This window comes from Chrysochloris asiatica, unplaced genomic scaffold (genome assembly GCF_000296735.1).
Source record: "Chrysochloris asiatica unplaced genomic scaffold, ChrAsi1.0 scaffold00046, whole genome shotgun sequence".
Taxonomy (NCBI): Eukaryota; Metazoa; Chordata; class Mammalia; order Afrosoricida; family Chrysochloridae; genus Chrysochloris; species Chrysochloris asiatica.
The window spans coordinates 20845149-20866212 of record NW_006408564.1 but is presented as its reverse complement, the minus strand read 5'-3'; the positions used below and the strand labels follow the sequence as shown (position 1 = coordinate 20866212).

The following is a 21064-nucleotide window of genomic DNA, read 5'->3' as shown; positions in this document are numbered from 1 at the left end:
AATTAACCACCTCTGAAGATTCTGGATGCTATTCAGGATTCCACCTATAGTCCTATGTAATGCAGAGGCTCTGCAGGAAACCTCCTTCACTGGGCACATTGTAGTACTACAATCAGTTATAAGCAGAAGATAGACTTACAAGCTTTCTATAGTGATATTTCTGGCTATTCCTTTATCTCACCCTCAAGTGTCTATTTTATAGTAGTATGCCAGGGAAATCAATATTGAAAAGACAGCCAAACATCTTAACATTATTTCCCTCTTCTGCCCATTCCAACCATGGAGTTGACACCTTTTTAAGGGTATAACTACTTGTGTAAGGGCCTGTAAGGCTCTAAGGGATCCCAATTGGGTGGCTTTGGTGACCCCTGTAATCTCCCTCCCTGGGGACACAAAATTGCCAGTGTGTGCACCGCCAGGGGTGCGCCTCCCTGTGGGTGTCAAATTTAGAGAAAAATGTTGGGGAGGGGTTAGGGGGTGGGGCATGGCGACGGGTACAGCCAGCTTGGTCACCAACAGCGTGGCCAGCCACTGGCCAATAGCGTTAGGCAGTTTAGGGTGAGCGTGAGTGTGGCCCAAGTGTTAGCAGGAGTTTCCCCAACCCCCACCTGTTTGAACTGGTTTTCAAATCGCGAAGTTAGATTGAATATGTTTTAAAAGTTGCAAGTTGGTATGAAGCAAGTGTGCTCCCCAGTCCCTCAAAGGAGTTGCAGGGCCAGTGCCTCTGAAAGAAAATGAGAAGTGTGAGGGCTGCGTGAAGGGAACGTAGGTGTGAAACGCTGTTTCTTGGAGATCGGTTTTAGGACCCAACGGGAAGCACGTTGGAATCTCTCTCTCAGGGAAGGAGAGGTGGGGCGGGCCGGATGGCTGGCGGCCGCTGGGCGCATGCGCGCGCGTCTTCTCTTGCCTGCCGCTGCGCTCCGCGGCGCGGAATAGAATGAAATGTAACAAAACAAGTCTAGCCTTTGTATCTGCTTAAAGGGGCCGCGGGCACTTCCCTCCAATCCTTCCCGCCCCCCCCAACCCCCGCTCCGAAACAGCGTCTTCAGGGCTCCAAGCAACTGGGCTAGAAGGGCTCTCCTCACCCTCTGGAACAGCCTGCCTGAGAGGAAAGACGAACCAGGCGAGAAGCAAAGAAGGGACATCGTATTTCCAACACGCAAGAAAGAAAGGAAGGAAGAAAAAAAAAAAAAAAAACTCCAAGCGGCGTAGAGTGGACTCTGGTCCGGGAGAGCACGGTCGGGCACCGGAACGTGGATCGAGAGGCACCGGAATGCAAACAAAGCTCGCGGGCGCCTGTGCAGGGCTCGTGGGGAAGCCCAGAAAGTTTGTTTTATGATGGCTTGAGTGCGTGAGTGTGTGTTGCGGAGCGAGGCTGCCAAGTTTCTCTCTCCCGTGGCGTTATTTGGGAGGAGATGGCTCTCTTATGAACCAGCAGAGGTTTGGGGGCTTTTGCTGGGGGGGCACCTGTCTCTCATTTTCTTTTATATTTTGGAGGAGGGGTGAACCTCATCATGTCAAAAGTGATTCAGAAGAAGAACCACTGGACTAGCAGGGTTCACGAATGCACCGTGAAGCGGGGGCCTCAGGGAGAGCTGGGGGTGACGGTGCTGGGGGGCGCGGAGAACGGGGAGTTTCCGTATGTCGGAGCGGTGGCGGCGGCAGAGGCGGCGGGGCTTCCCGGCGGCGGCGAGGGCCCGAAGCTGGGCGAAGGGGAGCTGCTTCTGGAGGTGCAGGGCATCCGGGTGGCTGGTTTGCCCCGCTATGACGTATTGGGAGTCATCGACAGCTGCAAGGAGGCCGTCACTTTCAAAGCCGTCAGACAAGGTAAGACGGGGCGCGCGCACCTCTGGGGGGCGTCCCCAGAAAACTACGCGGCCTGCAGGCTGTCTTCCCAACCTTGATTTCCCGCTTTATTCCTCGCAGTGCAGACAAGTGGGGGAAGTTGAGACCGTTCGCCCTGTCGTGGAGACATACACAAAGTTGTTGCAAGATTGTAGGTTGTTCGTCCACCTGCCTTTAGAAGAGGGGTCTGGGTTTGCGCAGGGGGAACTGGATAGACATAGCTCAGGTCTGGTTTGCCAACCTGATATCTCATCTGCCTAGAGCAGCACAGTCTAGCCGTTGTCTGAAGGAGAAGTGAACTGAGGCAGGGGCAAAGGTAGATTCCCAGCTCCTTGAGGGAGGGATACCGGGGGCGCTGCTGCGAACTGTCTTCTGCCACTAGGCTGTTTCCAGACCTGGAAAGTGGGTATGAAGGAGGGAAGGATCCCCAGTTTCTTGGATCCCTTCCATCAGAAAATCGGTTTAACCGCGCAATCCATCCGAGCAGACTGCCTGGCTGTTCCTAAGCCGCTGCCTGAATGAAGATCCTGCATTCTCCCCACAGCCGGATGACGCATATGTCTCCCCCATGCGTCCCAGCGCCGGGTGGGGGGAAGGGGCATTTCACTCCTAGCTCAAATGTAGCCCAAATTTACGCTGTCATCATCATCATCATTATCATCCAAGATAAGGGCAGTTAACCTTTAGTTGATGCTTAATAGCTGCTGGGCTCTGGGTGCTGCTTTATTTGCATGATCTTATTTTGATTTACAATTCTAAGAGTTGTTCTTATAAACCCCATTTAACAAATACGGATATCGGGACTGACTGGTTAAGTGACTGGCCCAAGGTCACACTGCTCCCCCAAACCTAGTTTGAACTGTAGAACCTTAAGCACTGAGAAGGAAGGGATGGGAGAGTGACCCTCAAGAATCTGAGGGACTGACTTGTGTCTGGGAATAGACCAGATTGTTTCCTCAGAAGCCAATACAGGAGAGGTTTACCTCTTAAAGGATGGAAGGTGCAGTTGGTTGGGAGGGAAGGGGGTTCCCCTTACAACTTGGTTTGAGGCAGCTGTCTCTACATCAGCCCAGCAGAGAAAACTGGAGTCTCTTAAAGGTGTCCCTTGTGTGACCGAACACCATGACGCAGTTCTATCCCTGAAAATGCCAAAGGAGCATGGTGAAAAGTTCCCACATGTGTCTGCCGGTGCAGAGCAACTGGAGGAATGTGTCACGGTAAAAAGGGTTGGTCTGGGCTTCTCTTGGAAAAAGAGACTCCTAGATAAAAGGGAAGAGGGGGCAGGTAGTGTTGGGAGATGAGGGGCTGACACCTCGTATGGAAAGCTTTACCATTTATGTTTCTATCTTTACACCTCCTCAAAGAAGCCTTCCTCTGGGCTCCCTTTATAAGTACCTGTGTGTGTGTTTTAATTTATTAGTAGTTATGAGTTGGGTCCCTCCCCTCATCTCCCAGGTAGTATGTTTACTGCAGGGAGCAACTGTGCCTCATTCATTGCTCTTCTCAGCCTTTGGTTGAGATCCTCCACCTCTGAGAATGTTTCCTTACTTGTAAAGTAATGTTTTTCTGGATATTATGTAACCCAATAAATGGAAACTGTGCAAAACATACTAAGTACACAGTAAAGGTGAGCTGTTGTTATGTTTGGAGTACTTACTTATTTGTAAATTTAGCTTTGGATGTTAGGACTTGATCATATTGTAAATGGAGTTCTGATATAGCATTGTAGAATGAGCACAAGATCAGTTTGAACTGCAAGGTCAGTGGTTCAGAACTCACCAGTTTTTGTTGTTGTTAAGTGCTGTTGAGTCTATTCCGACCCATAGCGATCCTGTATAGGGTTTCCAAGGAGCAGCTGGTGAGCTTAAACCACTGACCTTGCAGTTCAAAGGACTTTGCAGTCGAACACAGTAGCCCACTGACACATTAGCCCACAAGGAGCTCTAGTAGCGTAGTGATTACAAATTGGACTGCGAACCGCAAGGTTAGCAGTTCGAAACTACCAGCTGCTCTGTGGTAGAAAGATGAGGCTTTCTGCTCCCGTAAAGATTTACAGCTTTGGAAACCATGTTTAGGGTCGCTATGGGTCAGAGCTCACATGATGGCATTTAACAACAACACTAGCCCACAGAGCCACACCAGGACTCTTCACTCCTCGGAAACCCTAAACAGGGTCACTATGAGTGGGAATTTACTTGACGGCACTTAATAACAGCAAGTGTAGTAAAGAAAATACTGTCAGGACATTTATAATTGGAGTGGCCATAGGTCTTGGTTTCGGAGAATGGGCTGGAGGAAGGACAGATGTGGTGGTATCTAACGGATCCATGGGGACTTAATTTGTCGTGTTTGATCACTTCTCTTCGCTGGTGATCAGAGAGCCAGGAGGCATCATCCCAGGATTTCCTCATTAATGAGTTTAGGAAGGGTTGGTGAGATAATCAAGTGGGTTTGGAACTGGGTTCAAAGAGAACTATAGTATATCAGGACTGTTCTGTGTGGACATGGCTGTTCACAGCAGGTGTGTGTGTTATGTATCTTCCCTTGCAATGGAGTAGAATAACAATGTTGATGGGGAATCTCAAATGCCCTGGGAATCCACAGTGTAAGAGTTACTACACATAATCAATACACAGACTACAGTTAGCTTTTTTAATTTCTTTGTTACCAATAAAGGTGGCACTAGAAACCACTTTGCTGGCTCGGTGGTGGTGGTAGTGTGCCGTGAAGGGTGGGTGGAGTCGGTCCTACTCATAGTGATCTTGAATAGGGTTTCTGAGGCTATAAATCTTCATGGGAGCAGAAAGCCTCATCTTTCTCCCATGGAGTTGCTGGTACTTTCAAACTGCTGACCATGAGGTTAGCAGTCAGCCTCATAACCATTATGCTACCAGAGCTCCTTTATATACACACGTATACGGAGACTATGTTTTAAATGGCATAGCAGAATTACTCTTCCTGTGTCTTAATCAAATCAGGTAGGCTCAGACATGGTATGTGCCAAAGATCAAAGATGTTATTTCTGTACTGTCTGCACATGGAGTTTGCTACTGACAACCATGTGGGTCACTCCAGGTGCTGTCTGAATGGAAATGTCATAGTTTTCTTGAGGGAGAAGATTCTGCTTTTTACATTTTATGGCAGCTCTCTGGAAAGACGCATGTACCAAAATAGTCTGTCGTAAATAGTTTTAGAGTCAGGACTGGATTGTGAAGGAAGGAAACTAAATGGATCTGCAGGGTTGGAGTTGGTTCATTCTAAATGGAGAACACTGTCCTTTTTCAGAAGATGCCTAAACTAGGAAAAACTAAACAAAACTTTATTGAAGTAGCATTAATTTACAGTAAAAAGCACAAATCTTAAGTATGTAGTTTGTTGGGTTGACAACTGTGTAAACTCATGCTATCTCCAATCAAGTTAGAGAACTTTTCCATCACCCCAGAAATATTTCTCATGCTCCTTTCCCATCAGTTCTCCACGCGCCCTCCCCAGCAAATGCAATTGTGAATTCTATTATAGAATAAAAATAAAATAATATAGAATGTACTCTTTTTTTTGCTCTTTTTGTTCAGTAAAATTTATGGAGAGTGTTTGTACATTGCTGCATGTTGCATTTTTTGTTTTATTTTAAAAACTTTTTATCGAGAATTGAGTAAAGGTTTACAGAACACAGTCCCACATTCAACAAATTATACACTTCAGGACCATTGTTGAAAACAGTTCAAATATTTTCTTGCTAAATGAAACATTCAGTGAAACATTCTATGATGGTTACATATTGGTGTTTTTTAGAAATTGTTGAGTCCAGCATAGTGGTTACAAATCAGACTGCGAACCTTAAAGTCAGCAGTTCAAAACTACCAGCTGTTCTGTGGGAGAAAGATGAGGCTTTCTGCTCCCATAAAGGTTTCCAGCCTTGGAAACCCTACACAGGGTCGCTATGAGTTGAATCGACACCATGACACATTACCACCACCACCACCATCCCATTGTATAAATGTAGCAGTTTCTCTAACCGTTCATGGACATTTGGGCTTTGTCTTTTATGACTAAGGCTGCAGTAATATGTTCCAGTTGCTCCACGTCTTTGATGTTGTCTATCTGCTGACTTTTAGCCATTGTAGTATGTGTATGGAGCCCTGGTGTGACGCTGTGGGTTAATGCGCTGGGCTGCAAAGTCGGTTTGAACTGCAAGGTTTATTGGTTCAAGCTCACCAGTTACTTCTCATAAACCCTATACAGGGTCCCTATGGGTCGGAACTGACTCAACGGCACTTAACAACAACAACAGTATGTGTACATGGAGAAAGAAAAAAAGGAAACATTGATGTAGGATGTAGCATATATTTAGCATTTACTAGCATGTGTCAGTCCCTTCAGTATGTGTTTTATTTGTACTCTATTGTTAAATGATGTTGAGTAAATTTCTACTCAGAGTGACTCATGCAACAGAGTCTAATAGGGTGTTTTTGGTTGTAAGCTTTACAGAAGTAGATTGCCACATTTTTCTCCCTTCAGTTGAGGAGTGAGTTCAGCCTACCAACCTTTTGGTTATTTGAGGAGTACTTAACCTTTGAGATATCAGGGCTCTGTTTTTAGGTCCTGAAAGTGGGGCTTGCCAGACTGCAAAGCCATTTGAACTGCAAGGTTGGTGTTTCAAGCTCACCAGCTGCTCTTCGGAAATTCTATACAGGGTCGTTATGGGTCGGAATCGACTCAATGGCAGTGAACAACAAAGTGGGGCTCAGATGTTGGAAACAGGTTCAGAGAATATAGGTAACTTTTCCAAGGGTCATACAACAAGTGACAGCAGTAGAGCTGGAACCTAATTATATCTGATTACAAAGGCCGCGTGCCCAATTCCTAGGACAGTGGGTCACAAAGTATGGTCCCCAAACCACTGGCAACTTGTTAGGAATGGAAATTCCTGAGCTCCATCCCAGACCTGTTGATTCAGAAGCTTGATGTTGTTGCATCAACTCAGTGCTGACCCACAGTGATCCTGCGTACAACAGAATGAAACACTGCCTGTTCCTATGCCAACCTCACTATCGTTGCTATGTTTGAGCCCATTGCTGCTGCCACTCTGCCAATCCATCTCGTTGGGGTTTTTCCTCATTTTCTCTGAACTTCCACTTTACCAAACATGAATGACATCCGTCTCCAGGAACTGATCCCATCTGATAATCTGTCAGAATTATGAGAGACAGGTCTGGTCATTCTGGCTTCTAAGGAGGATTCTGGATATGCTTCCTCCAACACAGATTGGTTTTTTCTTTTGGCAGTCCGTGGTACTTTTAAAATATTCTCCTCCAACACTGTAGCTCAATTACATCACTTCTTCTATGGTCTTCCTTATTCACTGTCCAACTTTTACATGCATATGAGCTTATTGAAAATACCATGGCTTACGTCAGGCACACCGTAGTCCTCAAAGTGACATCTTTACTCTTGAGCACTTTAAAGAGGTCTTGTGCAGCAGATTTGCCTAATGCAATATATCATTCGATTTCTTGACTGCTGTTTCCATTGAGTGTTGATGGTTGATCTGAACAAAATGAAGTCTTTGACAACTTCAATCTTTTCTCCATTTATATACATGTTGTTTATTGGGCCAGTGGTAAGGATTTTTGTTTTCTTTACATTGAGATGCAGCCATACTGAAGGCTGTGATCTTTGCTCTTCATCAGTAATTATTTTAAGTCCTCTTCACTTTCAGCAAGTAAGGTTGTATCATCTGCATAACTGAGGCTGTTAATGAGTTTTCCTCCCATCTTGATGCCACGTTTTACTTCATATAATCCATCTTCTTGAATTATTTCCTCAGCATGCACATTGAATAAGTATGATGAAAGAATGCAACCCTGGCGCACACCTGTCCTAATTTTAAACTATTCAGTGTTCCCTTGTTCTGTTCCAACAATTGCCTCTTACAGGTTCTTCATACAAGCACAACCAAGTGTTCTGAAATACTCATTCTCTGCAACATTGTCCACAGTTTATCATCATCTACACAATCGAAAGCCTTTGCGTAGTCAGTAAAGCACAGGTAAACATCTTTCTGGTATTCTCTGCTTTTAGCTTTCAGAAGCTTGGTGTTGTTCTTTTCGTTGTTAAGTGCCGTCAGTTCTGTTCTGACCTCACCCATAGCAACCCTATATAGTACCTGGTGAGCTTGAACCACTGACCTTGAAGTTCAAACAACTTTGCAGTCCGGCACATTAACCCACAGCACCTCACCAGGACTCAGAAGCTTAGGGGTGTTTTAACAAACCCTGAAGGTGGTTCTGATGCATGCTCAATTTTGAGACTTACCACAATTGTGAATCTGCTATCAAATGGGGCAGGTGACCTGAGTTCCCGAACAAACCATGCTAGCTCATGGTGTCGTCTCCATATGACACCCTCTCCGAGTCTCAATTACTTCTTCCAGAGATAAGTGGGTGTGCCCCTCAGTGCTTTACACTCCTGCGGTGTTACAATTCCACGAATAACCCAGACACCAAAGGTTTAAAAATGGTGTGATTGTAGTTTCCTAACCTGGTATAGTACAGGTCATGCTTACATCATATTTTTGTAGGTGAATTTTGTAGTTTTACAAATTACTTAGAAACTAAAACTGACTGTCTACTTTTTTTAGACAGAATGGAGACAAGAAAGAAGACAATTAAAAACCCAACCACAGCCATCAAAATGTTCTCCTCATCCTACTGTGGGGGAATTATGACCACAGGAAATTGAATAGAGTTCTTTGTCATATTTTTGTTGTGTTTTGCTAAAGTGGTTTTTTAATGTTTTTTTTCCCCTGACCAATTGGGTTTATGACAATAGCTCTGTAACAAAATAGTTTTATCCCCATTTTAAAACACACTGCTCCTTCTTGGTTTCTCTTGAATTCCTGCTTTGGGGTCACTGAGTCTGCTTCCTCAGCCTGTAACCCCATCCATTCCCTCAACTCTCCCCACATGTCTTCAGTTTTCTACCTCCCTACCTCTGTGGACCGTGAGGTTGACTCCTCTCCTGAGTCTCTCCTCACAGAGACTCAGCCTGATCACTTCATCCAGTGCTGTGTTGCTAAATGCTTACAATCTAGTTCAGGTGGTGGTGGTGATGGACCGTGATTTGCATTTTAACTGGAGATTGGAAGAGATGCTTATACTTGGTTCTACTAACCCAGCAAGGACCAGCCACACCACACAACTGACACCGTCCAAAATAACATCATCTTCTGTTTCTTCTTTATTGTCTCTCTCCCTTCTCAGTAGAATGAAAACATACTTGCTCTGGTGCTCACCCTCTCTTTCCTGGTGGTGCAGCTATGAAGTGCTCAGCTGCTAACTGAAAGGTGGGTTGTTGGAATCCATCAGCTGCTGCACAGAAGATAGATATGGCTGTCTGCTTCTGTAAGAACTGTAGTCTTGGGAACTGTATGGGACACTTGTACTCTGCCTTACTCAGTTGTGGTGGTGGTGTGCCATGGAGTCAGTTCCGACTCATAGCGACCCTGCATAGGGTTTCCGAGGCTATAAATCTTTACAGGAGCAGAACATCTCATCTTTTCCCCATGGAACTGCTGGTAGTCTCGAACTGCTGACCTTGAGGTTGGCAGCCCCACTCATAACCACTGCGCTACCAGAGCTCCTTACTCAGGAGTATATAATCATTTAAACAACCAAAGGACACATTGTGCAAGCCTGCCTCCTGTTTGCCAGCACCCAGTCTTTCTCCTCCTATGAGTCTAGAGTCCTCAGCTGCTTTGTCTCTCCATGTCCTCATTTCAAGGGCAACGGGTTTTTGTAAAATAAACCCACTGCCATGGAATTCATTCTGACTCATAGTAACTCAATAGGCCAGAGTAGTAGAACTGCCCCAGAGGGTTTCCAAGACTAATTTGTATAGAAACAAAGCTGCAGATTGGTAAGAACTGCTTACCTATTGGTGAGCTGTCCAGTGCTTTACCACTGTACCACCACCAGTGCTTGTTTATTATTGGTTCCAACTCATAGTGACCCTGTATAGGGTTTCCAAGGAGCCTGGCAAAGTGATCACTAGAATTTCATGGATGAGTGAATGATTTGGGAAGCATATGTCATTCATATCCTGCTATTTCTAAATATCCACATGATAAGGTCAGACTAGGCTATCTATATACAACATCTTTTTACCTTCTCTGTTCACTTTTAACTACAGTTCAGATGGAGTTCTGGTAACATAGTATTACGAGTTGGGCTGCTTATCTCATGGTCAGCAGTTCAAAACTACTGGTGATTCTGTGGGAGAAAGATGAGGCTTTCTGCTCCCTTAAAGGTTTACAGCCTTGGAAGCCCTATACAGGGTTGGAACTGACTCCATGACACACTATTACCACCACCACCACCACCATGTGATATTTATTGTATTTGCTTTCTCAACACTAGGTTTTCCAATCAACTTACTCCCTGGTTCTAATAATTAATTGATAGTGAAGAAAGACTAATGAGTTATATTCAAGTTTTCAGCTGTTGACTCTAAAGTTTTAAAAGTCTCATTTTTTAAAAGTCGTGACATTTCAGATGTTTGGGAGGTGGAATGATGTGGGACTTTTCTGTTTTTGTTTTGATGTAGGACCTGTTTTTGCTTTATGTCAGCATCCCTAAGAATCACATGACCTCCTTCCACTTTCTTACAGTGTTGTTCCACTATACAGTTCTTCTGGCTGACAACAAATAAGATCTTTTTTACAGAAAACAGTTTGATTTCCATTCCCTGTGTCACTTAAATTGTACCCTGTTTTTATATGGGTGTTTTTTTTTTTTTTGGTTGACTTAAAAGCTTTCAAAAATCAGTCTCTTTTTTTGTTCTTAGTGCTAGAAGACCACTCTGTGAAAGTTATTTTTAGGTTATACTGTGGAACACTTCACTACGTTGACAATAAATAACATTAGGACAAACAGCAACGTAACTTACCCATTGTTTCCAGTGTCCACCCTTTGCCATTCACTGTGCTGTTTAAAAATAGACTAACTTGACCTTACAGTGCAGTGGCATCCAGTTGGCTCTCTGTGTATGCTGGCATTCATTACCCACCTAGTTTCGGATGGCAGAATTGATGATATCCACCAAGGGGAATTAAGTGGTTTATAAGAGAAAACATTCTGACATCTCTTACCACAAGGGTTTATATGAAGGATGTTGCTTTATAAACTATGGTTATTTAATGCAAAACACAAGTCTCTGATGTTAGTGGTTCTTTCCTAGGCTTTGTATATATGTGTAACAGGATATACTGATTTTGTATACGCTGAGAATAAAGGCTGTCAGATTCGTTAAGGGTTGACATTTACATCCTGAAAAAGTAGGTTATTGCGCTACTGCCTATCTTTATACAGTTCCTATCTGGAGTCCTGGTGTGGTGCTGTGAGCTAATGTGCTGGACTACAAAGTCAGTTTGAACCACAAGGTTGGTGGTTCAAGCTCACTAGCCGCTCCTTGGAAACACTATACAGGGTCTTTATGGGTTGAACCAACTCAATGGCACTTAACAACAACATTGTGAGATCTAGGATTCTGGAAAATCCCTGGTATACACTGGAGCTTTGCTATAATGCACCCCCATGGATGTCCAATAGTGAGGTGGCCAGGATTGGACAGTGTTTCGTTCTGTTGTGCATAGAATCGCTATGAGTCGGTACCAACTTGATGACACCTAACAACAACAACATGGATGTCTGAATATTGTATTTCTGATGAGTTTGCTTTGGTGTTTTCCAACAGCTAAACCTCCTTGGATGACAAGAACAGACCTATCATATTGACTCCGTGATTTATAGGGTCCAAAGTGTCTGGGATGTCAACATTGCTTAGACTTTCTGTTCTGATGCTCTGTGATAAAATTAGAAAATGCAATTTGAGGAATCTCTTATGGTTAAATAATAGTTTCTTTTTATAGCTAATTAAAGAATGGAATAATCCATTATTTAGAATGATTTCTGTAGTCCCTTTCTCAGAGTGAAAGTTGAAGACTGTATAATGACTCACAAGCTGTCCCTCACTCTCCCAGCCCCTCCACTTCATCTGACCCTTGCTTTTCTTTTCCTCTCCTTGTCTGTCTCCTACTGGGATCCCAGGTAGTGCACTGGCCAAGTGCTTGGCTGCTAACTGAAAGACAGGCAGTTTGAACCCACTTGGTTGCTGTGCTGGAGAAAGACCTATCTAGCAGTCTGTTCTAAAAAAATCAAAGCTTAGAAAACCCTATGGAACAGTTCTGTTCATGACATGGGTCTCTATAAGTTGGAATTGGCTTGATGGCACCTAGATATCTTGTTCCCTAACCAACTTCAAGTCTTCCTGAAATGCCACTTCCTCAGTGATGCTCTCCCTGACCACATTATTTAAAATCACAAATCCACTGCCACTCCATCATTCTTTATTCCCTTTCCTTGCTTTAGTTTTCTCTGCAGTCCGTAGATCACCTCCAGTAAATAGGTTGCTTATGTTGTCTGCCTCCCCCTCTAGAATATGAGCTCCGAGAGGGCAAGGATGTTGTTTGTGTTGGTTTGTCAGTGCACTCCCAGTACCAAGAACAGTGCCGATCACTTAGCAGTTGTTCAAGCCCTGGAACATCCAATGTGAAATGCTGAACAAGAATAAATTTCTCCTGAGCATTTGAAAGTCTCTGAATATTGAGGTAATTAATGGTGGTACACAGTAAACTTCATAGGAGCTTAAAGTTTAGAATCTGATGGCTGGAGCTAACTGACTAATCAAGAATATTTGTAAAGACACTGAGCACTTGTTGGCCTGCTTCGATAGATCTTAGGAGTAGTAACAAATTTAGGGCAGCATCATGCCAAAGTCTGTAAGGGAACTGTGTAAACCCTCACCCTCAAATGGTGAGCTGCCTTCTGCCATCGTCTTTTATATATAAGGCTTTTTCTCTTGCTATCTTCAGTGTCATGAGAAGGAGTTATATAAGAAAATGACATTTTCACTGCTAAGGTATCAGTGCACCATTACTGTAGATGGAGAAACTTGTGTGTATAATGGGCCACAGTTATGCTTCCCACAATAATGTTAATCTTTTAGCCCATTATGAGATAAGATTCCAGGCTCTCTTTATGGACAGTGACATGATGGCTGCAATTAAAAGGTGATTATACCCTGAGTATAAGCCATGTTTCACAATTATTGCTAGATGCACTGTTAACAGAGCTGCAGTGGTGCCCATAAAATTATCTGCAAATACCAATTTATTGATGTGCTCTTGGTTTGTAGGTTTTACATCTAAACGGGCCTGGGCTCGAAGGCTGACTTTTCCACTTACCAGCTGGGTCACCTGGGGCAAAGCACTTGGTCTCTTTATGCCTGGGATTTGCTTAATGAAAAACAGGGTAATTATAATACTTTCTAGAGTCTGTGGGGGGAAAGCAAATGAGACAGTTCAAGTAAACTCTCTGGCACATAGTGAGCTTAATAAATGCTGACTTTTGTTATTGTGTGGACGTTCCCCTTTTAAAAGCACTTGGAAGAGAGGAAAGAATCTTTTGAGAGGCGGAGATTGGGGGACATATTTCCCTAGAGAACTTTACAAGTTGAGAAGTGTATCCGCAGTACCGGGAAGGCTTTTATTTTTCTGCATGTTTTACATGCCACCTATTGTAAAAGACAATGTCTAGATTCATTCAGCCAGGTTGGAAGGAAATCTCTACATCTCCCCAGGTCTTTGTGGGTCGTGATGCATTCGAACTAATGTTTCTTACAGGTCCCAGGTAGCCTGAGGAAAGACGGCATTTCCTGGGGATTCCCTAGGTAGGGCAGTCACAGCAAAGGTGAGCCTTGAGAACTTGACACAAAGGTCTTCTGATCATTGTGGCATGAATTTCTGGACTCCTCATCAGAAACGGCTTGGGAGCCCATGGAGTCTAGTGGCTATAAGGGTTTGGAGTCAGTGTAGTTGGGTTCAAATCCAAGCTCCACTCGTTGCTGAGTGACTGTGGGCAAGTTACGGACTAGAACCTCAGTGGTTCCACAGGAGAAAGATGAGGCTTTCTGCTCCTGTAAAGATTTACAGCCTTGGAAAACATATACAGGGTCAGTATGAGTTGGAACAGACTCCACAACACATAACCACCACCACCACCACATCTGTTGTATATATTTGGAGAGAGACAGAGTGAGAGCAGAGAAATTGGCTCATGTGACTGTGGGTCTGGCTAGTCTATAACACTTTGCTTTAAAGTGTTCAAAAGCAAAGGTGCCACTTTGAGGACTAAGGTGCACCTGACCCAAGCCATGGTATTTTCAATCACCTCATATGCATATGAAAGCTAAAAAGTGAATAAGAAAGACCACAGAAGAATTAATACATTGGAATTATGGTTGGCAAAAAATATTGAATGTACCCTGGACTACCAGAAGAACAAAAAAGTCTGTCTTGAAGAAGCATACAGAATGTTCCTTCAGTGTGAGGATGGTGAGACTTGGTGCCAAATACTTTGGTCACCTTATCAGTAGGGGGCAGTCCCTGGAGAAAGATATTTTGCCTGGTAAAGTAGAGGGTTAGTGGCTGCAACAATGGACTCAAAACTGACAATTGTGAGAATGGTGCAGAATTGGGCAGTGTTTCACTCTGTTGTACATAGGGTCACTATGAGTTGGAACAAACTTGGTAGCACCTAACACTTGCAAGATCTGTAGGCAATGTGATGGGCTATAGATTACTGTAGGCTTGCTGCATCCCCAGATCCATAGGTCAGGCAACAGAAAAATGCACAATGGAGAGACTTCTGCCAGAATATTTATTGATCGTCTGGAAGCAGAACGCTTCCTTTTCTAATTGATTGAGTACATTTCATTAGATTACATTATGGAACGTTGTTATACTACATTACTTTATGGACCAGTACCTAGTCTAGCATTTGGCTAAGTAATTGGACTTAATAAGGTGGTGGTAGTGGTTATGTGCTGCAGTCCGATCGGAGTCATAGCGACTCTGTATAGAGTTTCTGAGACTGTAAATCTTTACCCGAGCAGAAAGAAATTGACACAGGAAGTTAACCATAGCACAACCCCACTGAAGCCAGCTCTAGAAACAGAAGAATGACATCTGGTTTGAAGACCCAAAATCAGATCCCACTACATATTTTTAAGCAATTCTGCATAATTGCTTTCTTCTTCTCTTTTGCCCGATTTACCTTTGCAACCGTGTTAATTCTTTCCTCTTCTGTGATCTCTCAATATTTTGCACTGACGTCATTATTTCAAGAGTCACAATAATGTCTTGTAATTGTAAATCTGCCCATCTGTCTGAGGTGGATTATGTGTTTTTTCAAGGCAGCATCACTGTTTTATGTTTCTTTATAATCCCTGCCCTCTTTAGGTGCTCAAGAAATATCTGTCGAATTGCATTCCTTTGGGGATAGGCATCATTTTTGAATAAAAAAGAGTCTTGCTTAAGATCCTGTTGGCTAGAATATCTGCAGCTTATTTTTAAGGCATATTAAATATACTTAGCCATATGTCTGACTTCTTGGTGATGATTTAAGATGGTTGTCTGCCAGTTGTAGCATTTTGAACTGTAGAGAAAATATTGAATTAATTGTGCTGGAGGTCTTAGCCTTATTCTGGCCAGATGTGCGCAATGGTGAACCTATTGTTTATATAATGTGGCTGGGGGAGGTATCACTTGGGCTTCATTTAAAATATTTTACCACCTGGATTCTTGGCCAAGTGTTAGAATTTACATCTGATACAGAGAGCATGTTCATATCCTCCTCCAACTACCAGCCTGTGTAAGTCTGTGTGACTTGGTTAAGAATTCAAAACTTCAGCTCAAGTTGTGAAAAAATATCCTTGTCTGGTGGTGGAGCATATGCATATTTATTTATTTATTTAAAAGCATAGCTATCCTGATGTTGGTTTATAATCTTTTTAAAAATCAAATAGTAAGGTGATCTACAATGACCGTTCATCACCATCCGTAGTTGGTGTGTGGGCTTCCATTGCTTAGGTTTTTTCGTTGTGAAATTGAAAAAACATTTTTTTTCTCTCTCATTTAAAACACGTATATAATAGAGAAAGAGAGAGATGTGAATATAAATGGAAAATATATCCACATTGCCTCCCTCCCGAAATTGATGAGCTAACATTATACTTTTTCTGTAGGCTTTTTAAGCAATGCATCTATATATTTGTAGTTTTGGGAGGAGTGTATGTGAAAGAATTTTTCTTATGAAAATGGTATTGTATAAGTTGTGTTTTGATGAGATTTTTCTTGTGACAAATGGACTCCCCCCCCCCCACACACACACATACTGCATGTATGAGTAGACCTATTTTAACATTTCCAGTGTCTGTAGAATCTATTTTTTCGTTGTGTTGTGTTGAGCCATTCTTTGATGATGAATATTTAGATTGATTTTAAGTTTTTCCTTATTTTGTACAACATACTGATGAATACTCTCATACTTACAGTTTCATGAAATTCAGATATTTTCTTTGGATGGATGTGTTAGCAATAAAGCTGCTGACTTTCCAGAGAGCTTATCAGCTTATATCCTTGCTGACAGGTAGGAAGAGTCCTGGTGAGATGCTCTGGGGTAAATACTCTACTACGAACCACAAGGTTGGCAGTTCAAACCTACCAGCTGCTCCTCAGAAACCCTATATAGGATCTCTGTGAGTCAGAATTGACTTGAAGGCACTTAACAACAACAATAACAGCCAAGTTGTTGTTGTTGTTGTTAAGTACAGTGGAGTCGGTTCTGACTCTTAGTGACACTGTACAGGTTTTCTGAGGCTGTAAATCTTTACCAGAGCAGAAAGCCTCATCTTTCTCCCGCAGAACAGCTGGTATGTTCGAACTGCCGACCTTGAGGTTAGCAGCCCAATTCGTAACCACTACGCTATGTCCTATAGTTCTGCACTTATTTCATTTATAACATATATTATGAGTCGGAATCGACTCCATGGCACATAACAACAACAACCTCATATATTATTTATAGTTGTTGTTGTTAGGTGCCATTGAGTCGGTATTGATTCATAGCGACCCTATGCACAACAGAATGAAACACTGCCTAATCCTGGGCCAGCCTCACAACTGTTGCCATGCTTGAGCCCATTGAAGCTGCCAGTTTGCCACTTAACAAATTTAATAGGTCCAATATTGAGTAGTTCTTTTTAAGGATATTAGGTAGTGGTGGGTACTGGGGTCAACTGAAAGGACTTGCTTGCCTTGTCCCAGAGGGGTAGCTACCACTCACTTTCAGCCTGTTGCTGCCATGTAAGTTGCAAGTTTTCAACTGAATCCAGAAGCTTGGATTAAAATTAAAAAAAAAAAAATTTAAGTGAACATTTACACTTGAAAAATATTGGTTCAAAGTTCTTTAAAAACATGATGACCCACATCTGGGAGCCATATTTGGTCTGTATCCATGAGCTTGCAGCCAGTACTCTGTAATCGTCGGTGTCACTTAATGTTCCTCACACTTCATTCTTCAAGAACAGTTATCACATATCTTATGCATGTCTGTATTCTCAGGGTTCAAGGTAGTAACTCTGTTGTTGTTGAGTGCCATCCAGTTGTTCTGATTCATAGTGACTCTGTCTGTATAGGGTTTCTGATCAACAGGGGTAGTAAGTTTGAACCATTGACCTTGTGGATCAGTGCATTATCCTTTAGCACCACACTAGGATTCCAGTGACCCTGATGAGGGTCAATGAATGTTTGTTGAGGTGAATAATACGTTCCAGAATCAATTCAGGTTGGATTTGTAGTACATTGATTCTGAATTGATTCTAGAACTTATCAGTTCATTTGAGGTCCAGGTTGTGACCATTTCCCAGCTCTTGTGGTGATGAGCTTGGGAGAGGGTCTGTTTGGACAGCAGATCACCATTCTTAGAGTTTGTTGTAGAAGTCCTCGTCAGCTGAGTCACACAACTGGGTAAAATGGTATCTTGAAGTTGATATATGAATAGATACTAGGAATACAAGAAATTCTCTGTTCTAAGATAATTTTAAAAGAGCCCTTGTGGTACAGTGGTTAAGTGCTTGTCTAATTCCAAGGTTGGTAGTGAGAACTTACCAGCTGCTCCCCAGGAGAAAGATATGACAGCCTGCTTTGTAAGATTTGTGGCCATGGAAACTCTGGGGGTAGTTCTACTCTATCCTGTAGGGTTGCTGTGAGTTGGAATGCATTCTATGGCAATGTGTATTTTTAAAGTGATTTTTAAGGAATCGTGGAGGACACCTGCTCTTCAAGGCTGACATTATTATATGGTGGAATTTTGCTTTTGAAAGCTAGTGCATCTCTTCCTGCTTCCCTGTCTGCAGAATAAAGGAACAGTTTTGCAATGCACAATGTATGCCCAGCACCAGGTTTGTTGGGGAGAAAGATGAGGCTTTCTGCTCCCACAAAGATGTACAACCGTGGAAACCTAGTACAGGGTCGCTATAAGTTGGAAACAACTTGATGGCGCTTAACAACAAGAAGCAGGTTTGCTGCATTAGGAATGTGGAAAGGGACTCAAGTGTTTCTGATTAGAAGGTTAGTCCATGCAAGGGAAGACCTTTATAAAATGAACTCTGTAAACTTGACTGTAAAAAGGCCAACATGGAGCTTCAGTTTTGCTAGGTTTGGATGGGCTTTCATTTCTGTTCTCTCTCTCCTTTGGCCCTCCCTCCTTCCTGTGCCTGTATCTTAAAAGAACTTTCCGGTAGCTGTCTAGGAATTTAAATTTTAGATCGTGTATTCCATTTGTGATCGCAGTGCGTCAGTTCTGAGACAACACTCAGGAAAGTTCAAGTTTAGACTACTGGGTACCCTTCCACTTAATTAGGATAACCACTATTGGGACACTCAAAAAGCCCCACCCCCAGCTCAACTAAAGATTGCTACTTTAATATGCTCAGCGGCAAGATGTAGTAGGAAAAGTTTATGTTCCATAGTGTTTTAGGCCAGGAGATTCTCCATAAAATTCCTTTGCTATTGTGTTTCTTATTTAAAAAGCCTAACTTGTCTTGGATCCCTGGTGTGGCATGTGTATTAATGCACTGGACTACAAACTCTGTTTGTTCCACAAGGTCGGTGGTTCAAGCTCACCAGCTGCTCCATGGAAACCCTATACAGGGTCACTATTAGTCGAACCAACTCAAAGGCACTTAACAACAATAACTGTGCCATAGTGCAAATCTATGGTTTAGCATCCCCACAAGTGTACATGACATTATATCAGTATTGATATAAACATATCATTATTTATGGGAAAGAAAGCCAGGGAATTAGGATGCTCAGCAAAGGAACAATTCATGTAGCTATTGCCCATTTATGTCTCTTTACCTCTGTGGGCAATCATGCCATAAGGAAGAAAGACCCTGGTGTTCTTAAGTAGTGCAATTCTGCTTCTGATATACTGTCGTTAAAAATATAAGCCTAAGTTACTCTATATAAAATACATTTTGTTAACAAAAATGGCTTTGAGAGGAAAGCATTGTAGGAATAAGGTAGGTGGTTGTGACTCTTGGAGTCTTTGGTAAAAGGAAACTACCCATGGGGTTTAATGAGTCATCCTGTTACCTGAATTCCTGAGGGAAAAGAGATGTTCTGATAAGGCTGCAGAGGAAATCTGCAGCCCCATTCACCTGTTACCAGGCACTTAGATTCATTCACCTGATGGCTGCTAACTGAATGCAGGCAGAGCTTCTTGGAGAAAATTTTGGAAACATTGGCCCACAAATTGGATTTGGATGGATGGAAACGGAATTGGAATTACCTCGGAGTGTTTTCGAGCTATGAGGCCTGCAGCAGGAGTGTCGACATTGGGTTGGGGATATTTCATCAGTGATTCTAACACGTTTCCATGTCCAGGTAGAGTTCTGATGCTCAAAGTCTAAAGAATGACCCAAGGAGCAGTCCTTGATTCAGAGTCATCTGTTGTTATTAGTTGCTGTCAAGTTGATTCTGATTCTTGGCGACCCCATATGCACAGAGAAGAACTGCATTCAGTAGGATTGTCTTGATGGCAGTCTTTACGGAAACTCATTGCCAGCCCATTTCTTCCTTACAGCGGTCACATCCATAGCAGAAACCGTCAACTGTTTGGTTATCAACCAAGTGCTTAACCACGATTCCATGATGGCTTCTTAAATAAGTAGTATAGACTCCTTGTCATGAACCCTTGTGGTTTAACAGTTAAGCACTTGGCTGCTAACCCAGCACTTCCGTGGGAGAAAGTCTTGGTGATCTGCTTCTGTAAAAGACTCCAGCCTAGAAAACCCTGTGGGGCAGGTCTTCTCTGTCACATGCTGTCACCATGAGTTGAAAATCCACTTAATAGCACACAACAATAATACCAGTCCCTTTCTAGATCTTCAGAATTAGAATGCTGAGAGTTCTACAAAGTTCATTCACATTGTTTAGAAAGTTCTGGCTGATTTCTGAACAGTCTAGAGTATAAGGCTCTAAGCTCCAATACACACATATTGGCAGTTTAAATTCCAGCTACTCAGTAAATGATGGCAACAAACACACCCACTATGCTTAAATGAACATTGATTAGGAGGACAGGGGTCAAGAATAGGAAGAGGATGATTTGAGTTATTGGAGCTACTAGTTCTTCAGGGGGCAGATACCGATGTGTAGATATGTGTACGTGGGAGGTCATTTATTTTTTTCAGAGTCCTAGCATTAGTCTGGTAATTTAGAAGGACCTTTCCAAGGTAATGCGCTTACTTTTTAAAATTAGAAGGAAATTCTTTTGGAAGGAACTTCATCTTCAAGATAGTGTTGTTCAGTAGTGTTCTGTGATGGTTGAATTTTTCTATAATCTATGCAGTGCAGTATTTTATGCACTATCCACAGAGAATACGTGTGTATTTTAAAATGAGGTAGAGTGGCTGAGGAACTGAATTTTTAATTTTATTTATGATTAATTTAAATTGAAATCTAAGTAGTCACATTTGGCTAGTGGCTACCATATTGAATACAGGCAGAAGACAGTGACATTTCAGAAGGTAAGGACAGTTAAACATCTTCGGTGTAAAATCTGTTCCATCAAGAAGAAGCTGTAATACAATTTGTTAAATGTGAAAGATTGGAAGAGGTCATGTTTTAGTGTTTTGGGGCTGTAAAAAAAAGCAACAAATGTATTACTGATGACCATTTTCTTAGAGAAGTTCTGTGGCTGACATTTGTGTTCTTCCAAAGCAGAATCAGATATGTTTCAGGAGGATAGACATA

At 42.6% G+C, this 21064-nt stretch overlaps 1 protein-coding gene across 6 annotated transcripts in view; it reads left to right on the top strand.

The window, feature by feature from the left end:
- The first annotated feature begins 969 nt into the window (after positions 1-969).
- The window catches only part of MAGI1 (membrane associated guanylate kinase, WW and PDZ domain containing 1), a 900270-nt gene continuing 880175 nt past the window's right edge, over positions 970-21064 (top strand). For 3 of the 6 annotated variants that reach the window (XM_006862111.1, XM_006862114.1, XM_006862115.1), the window contains exon 1: positions 970-1827. In XM_006862111.1, coding sequence (XP_006862173.1) covers positions 1515-1827 — 313 coding nt within the window. In that variant the 5' untranslated portion in view covers positions 970-1514. The remainder of the gene's footprint in view (positions 1828-21064) is intronic. The other 3 variants (XM_006862112.1, XM_006862110.1, XM_006862113.1) reach the window with 1 other exon arrangement.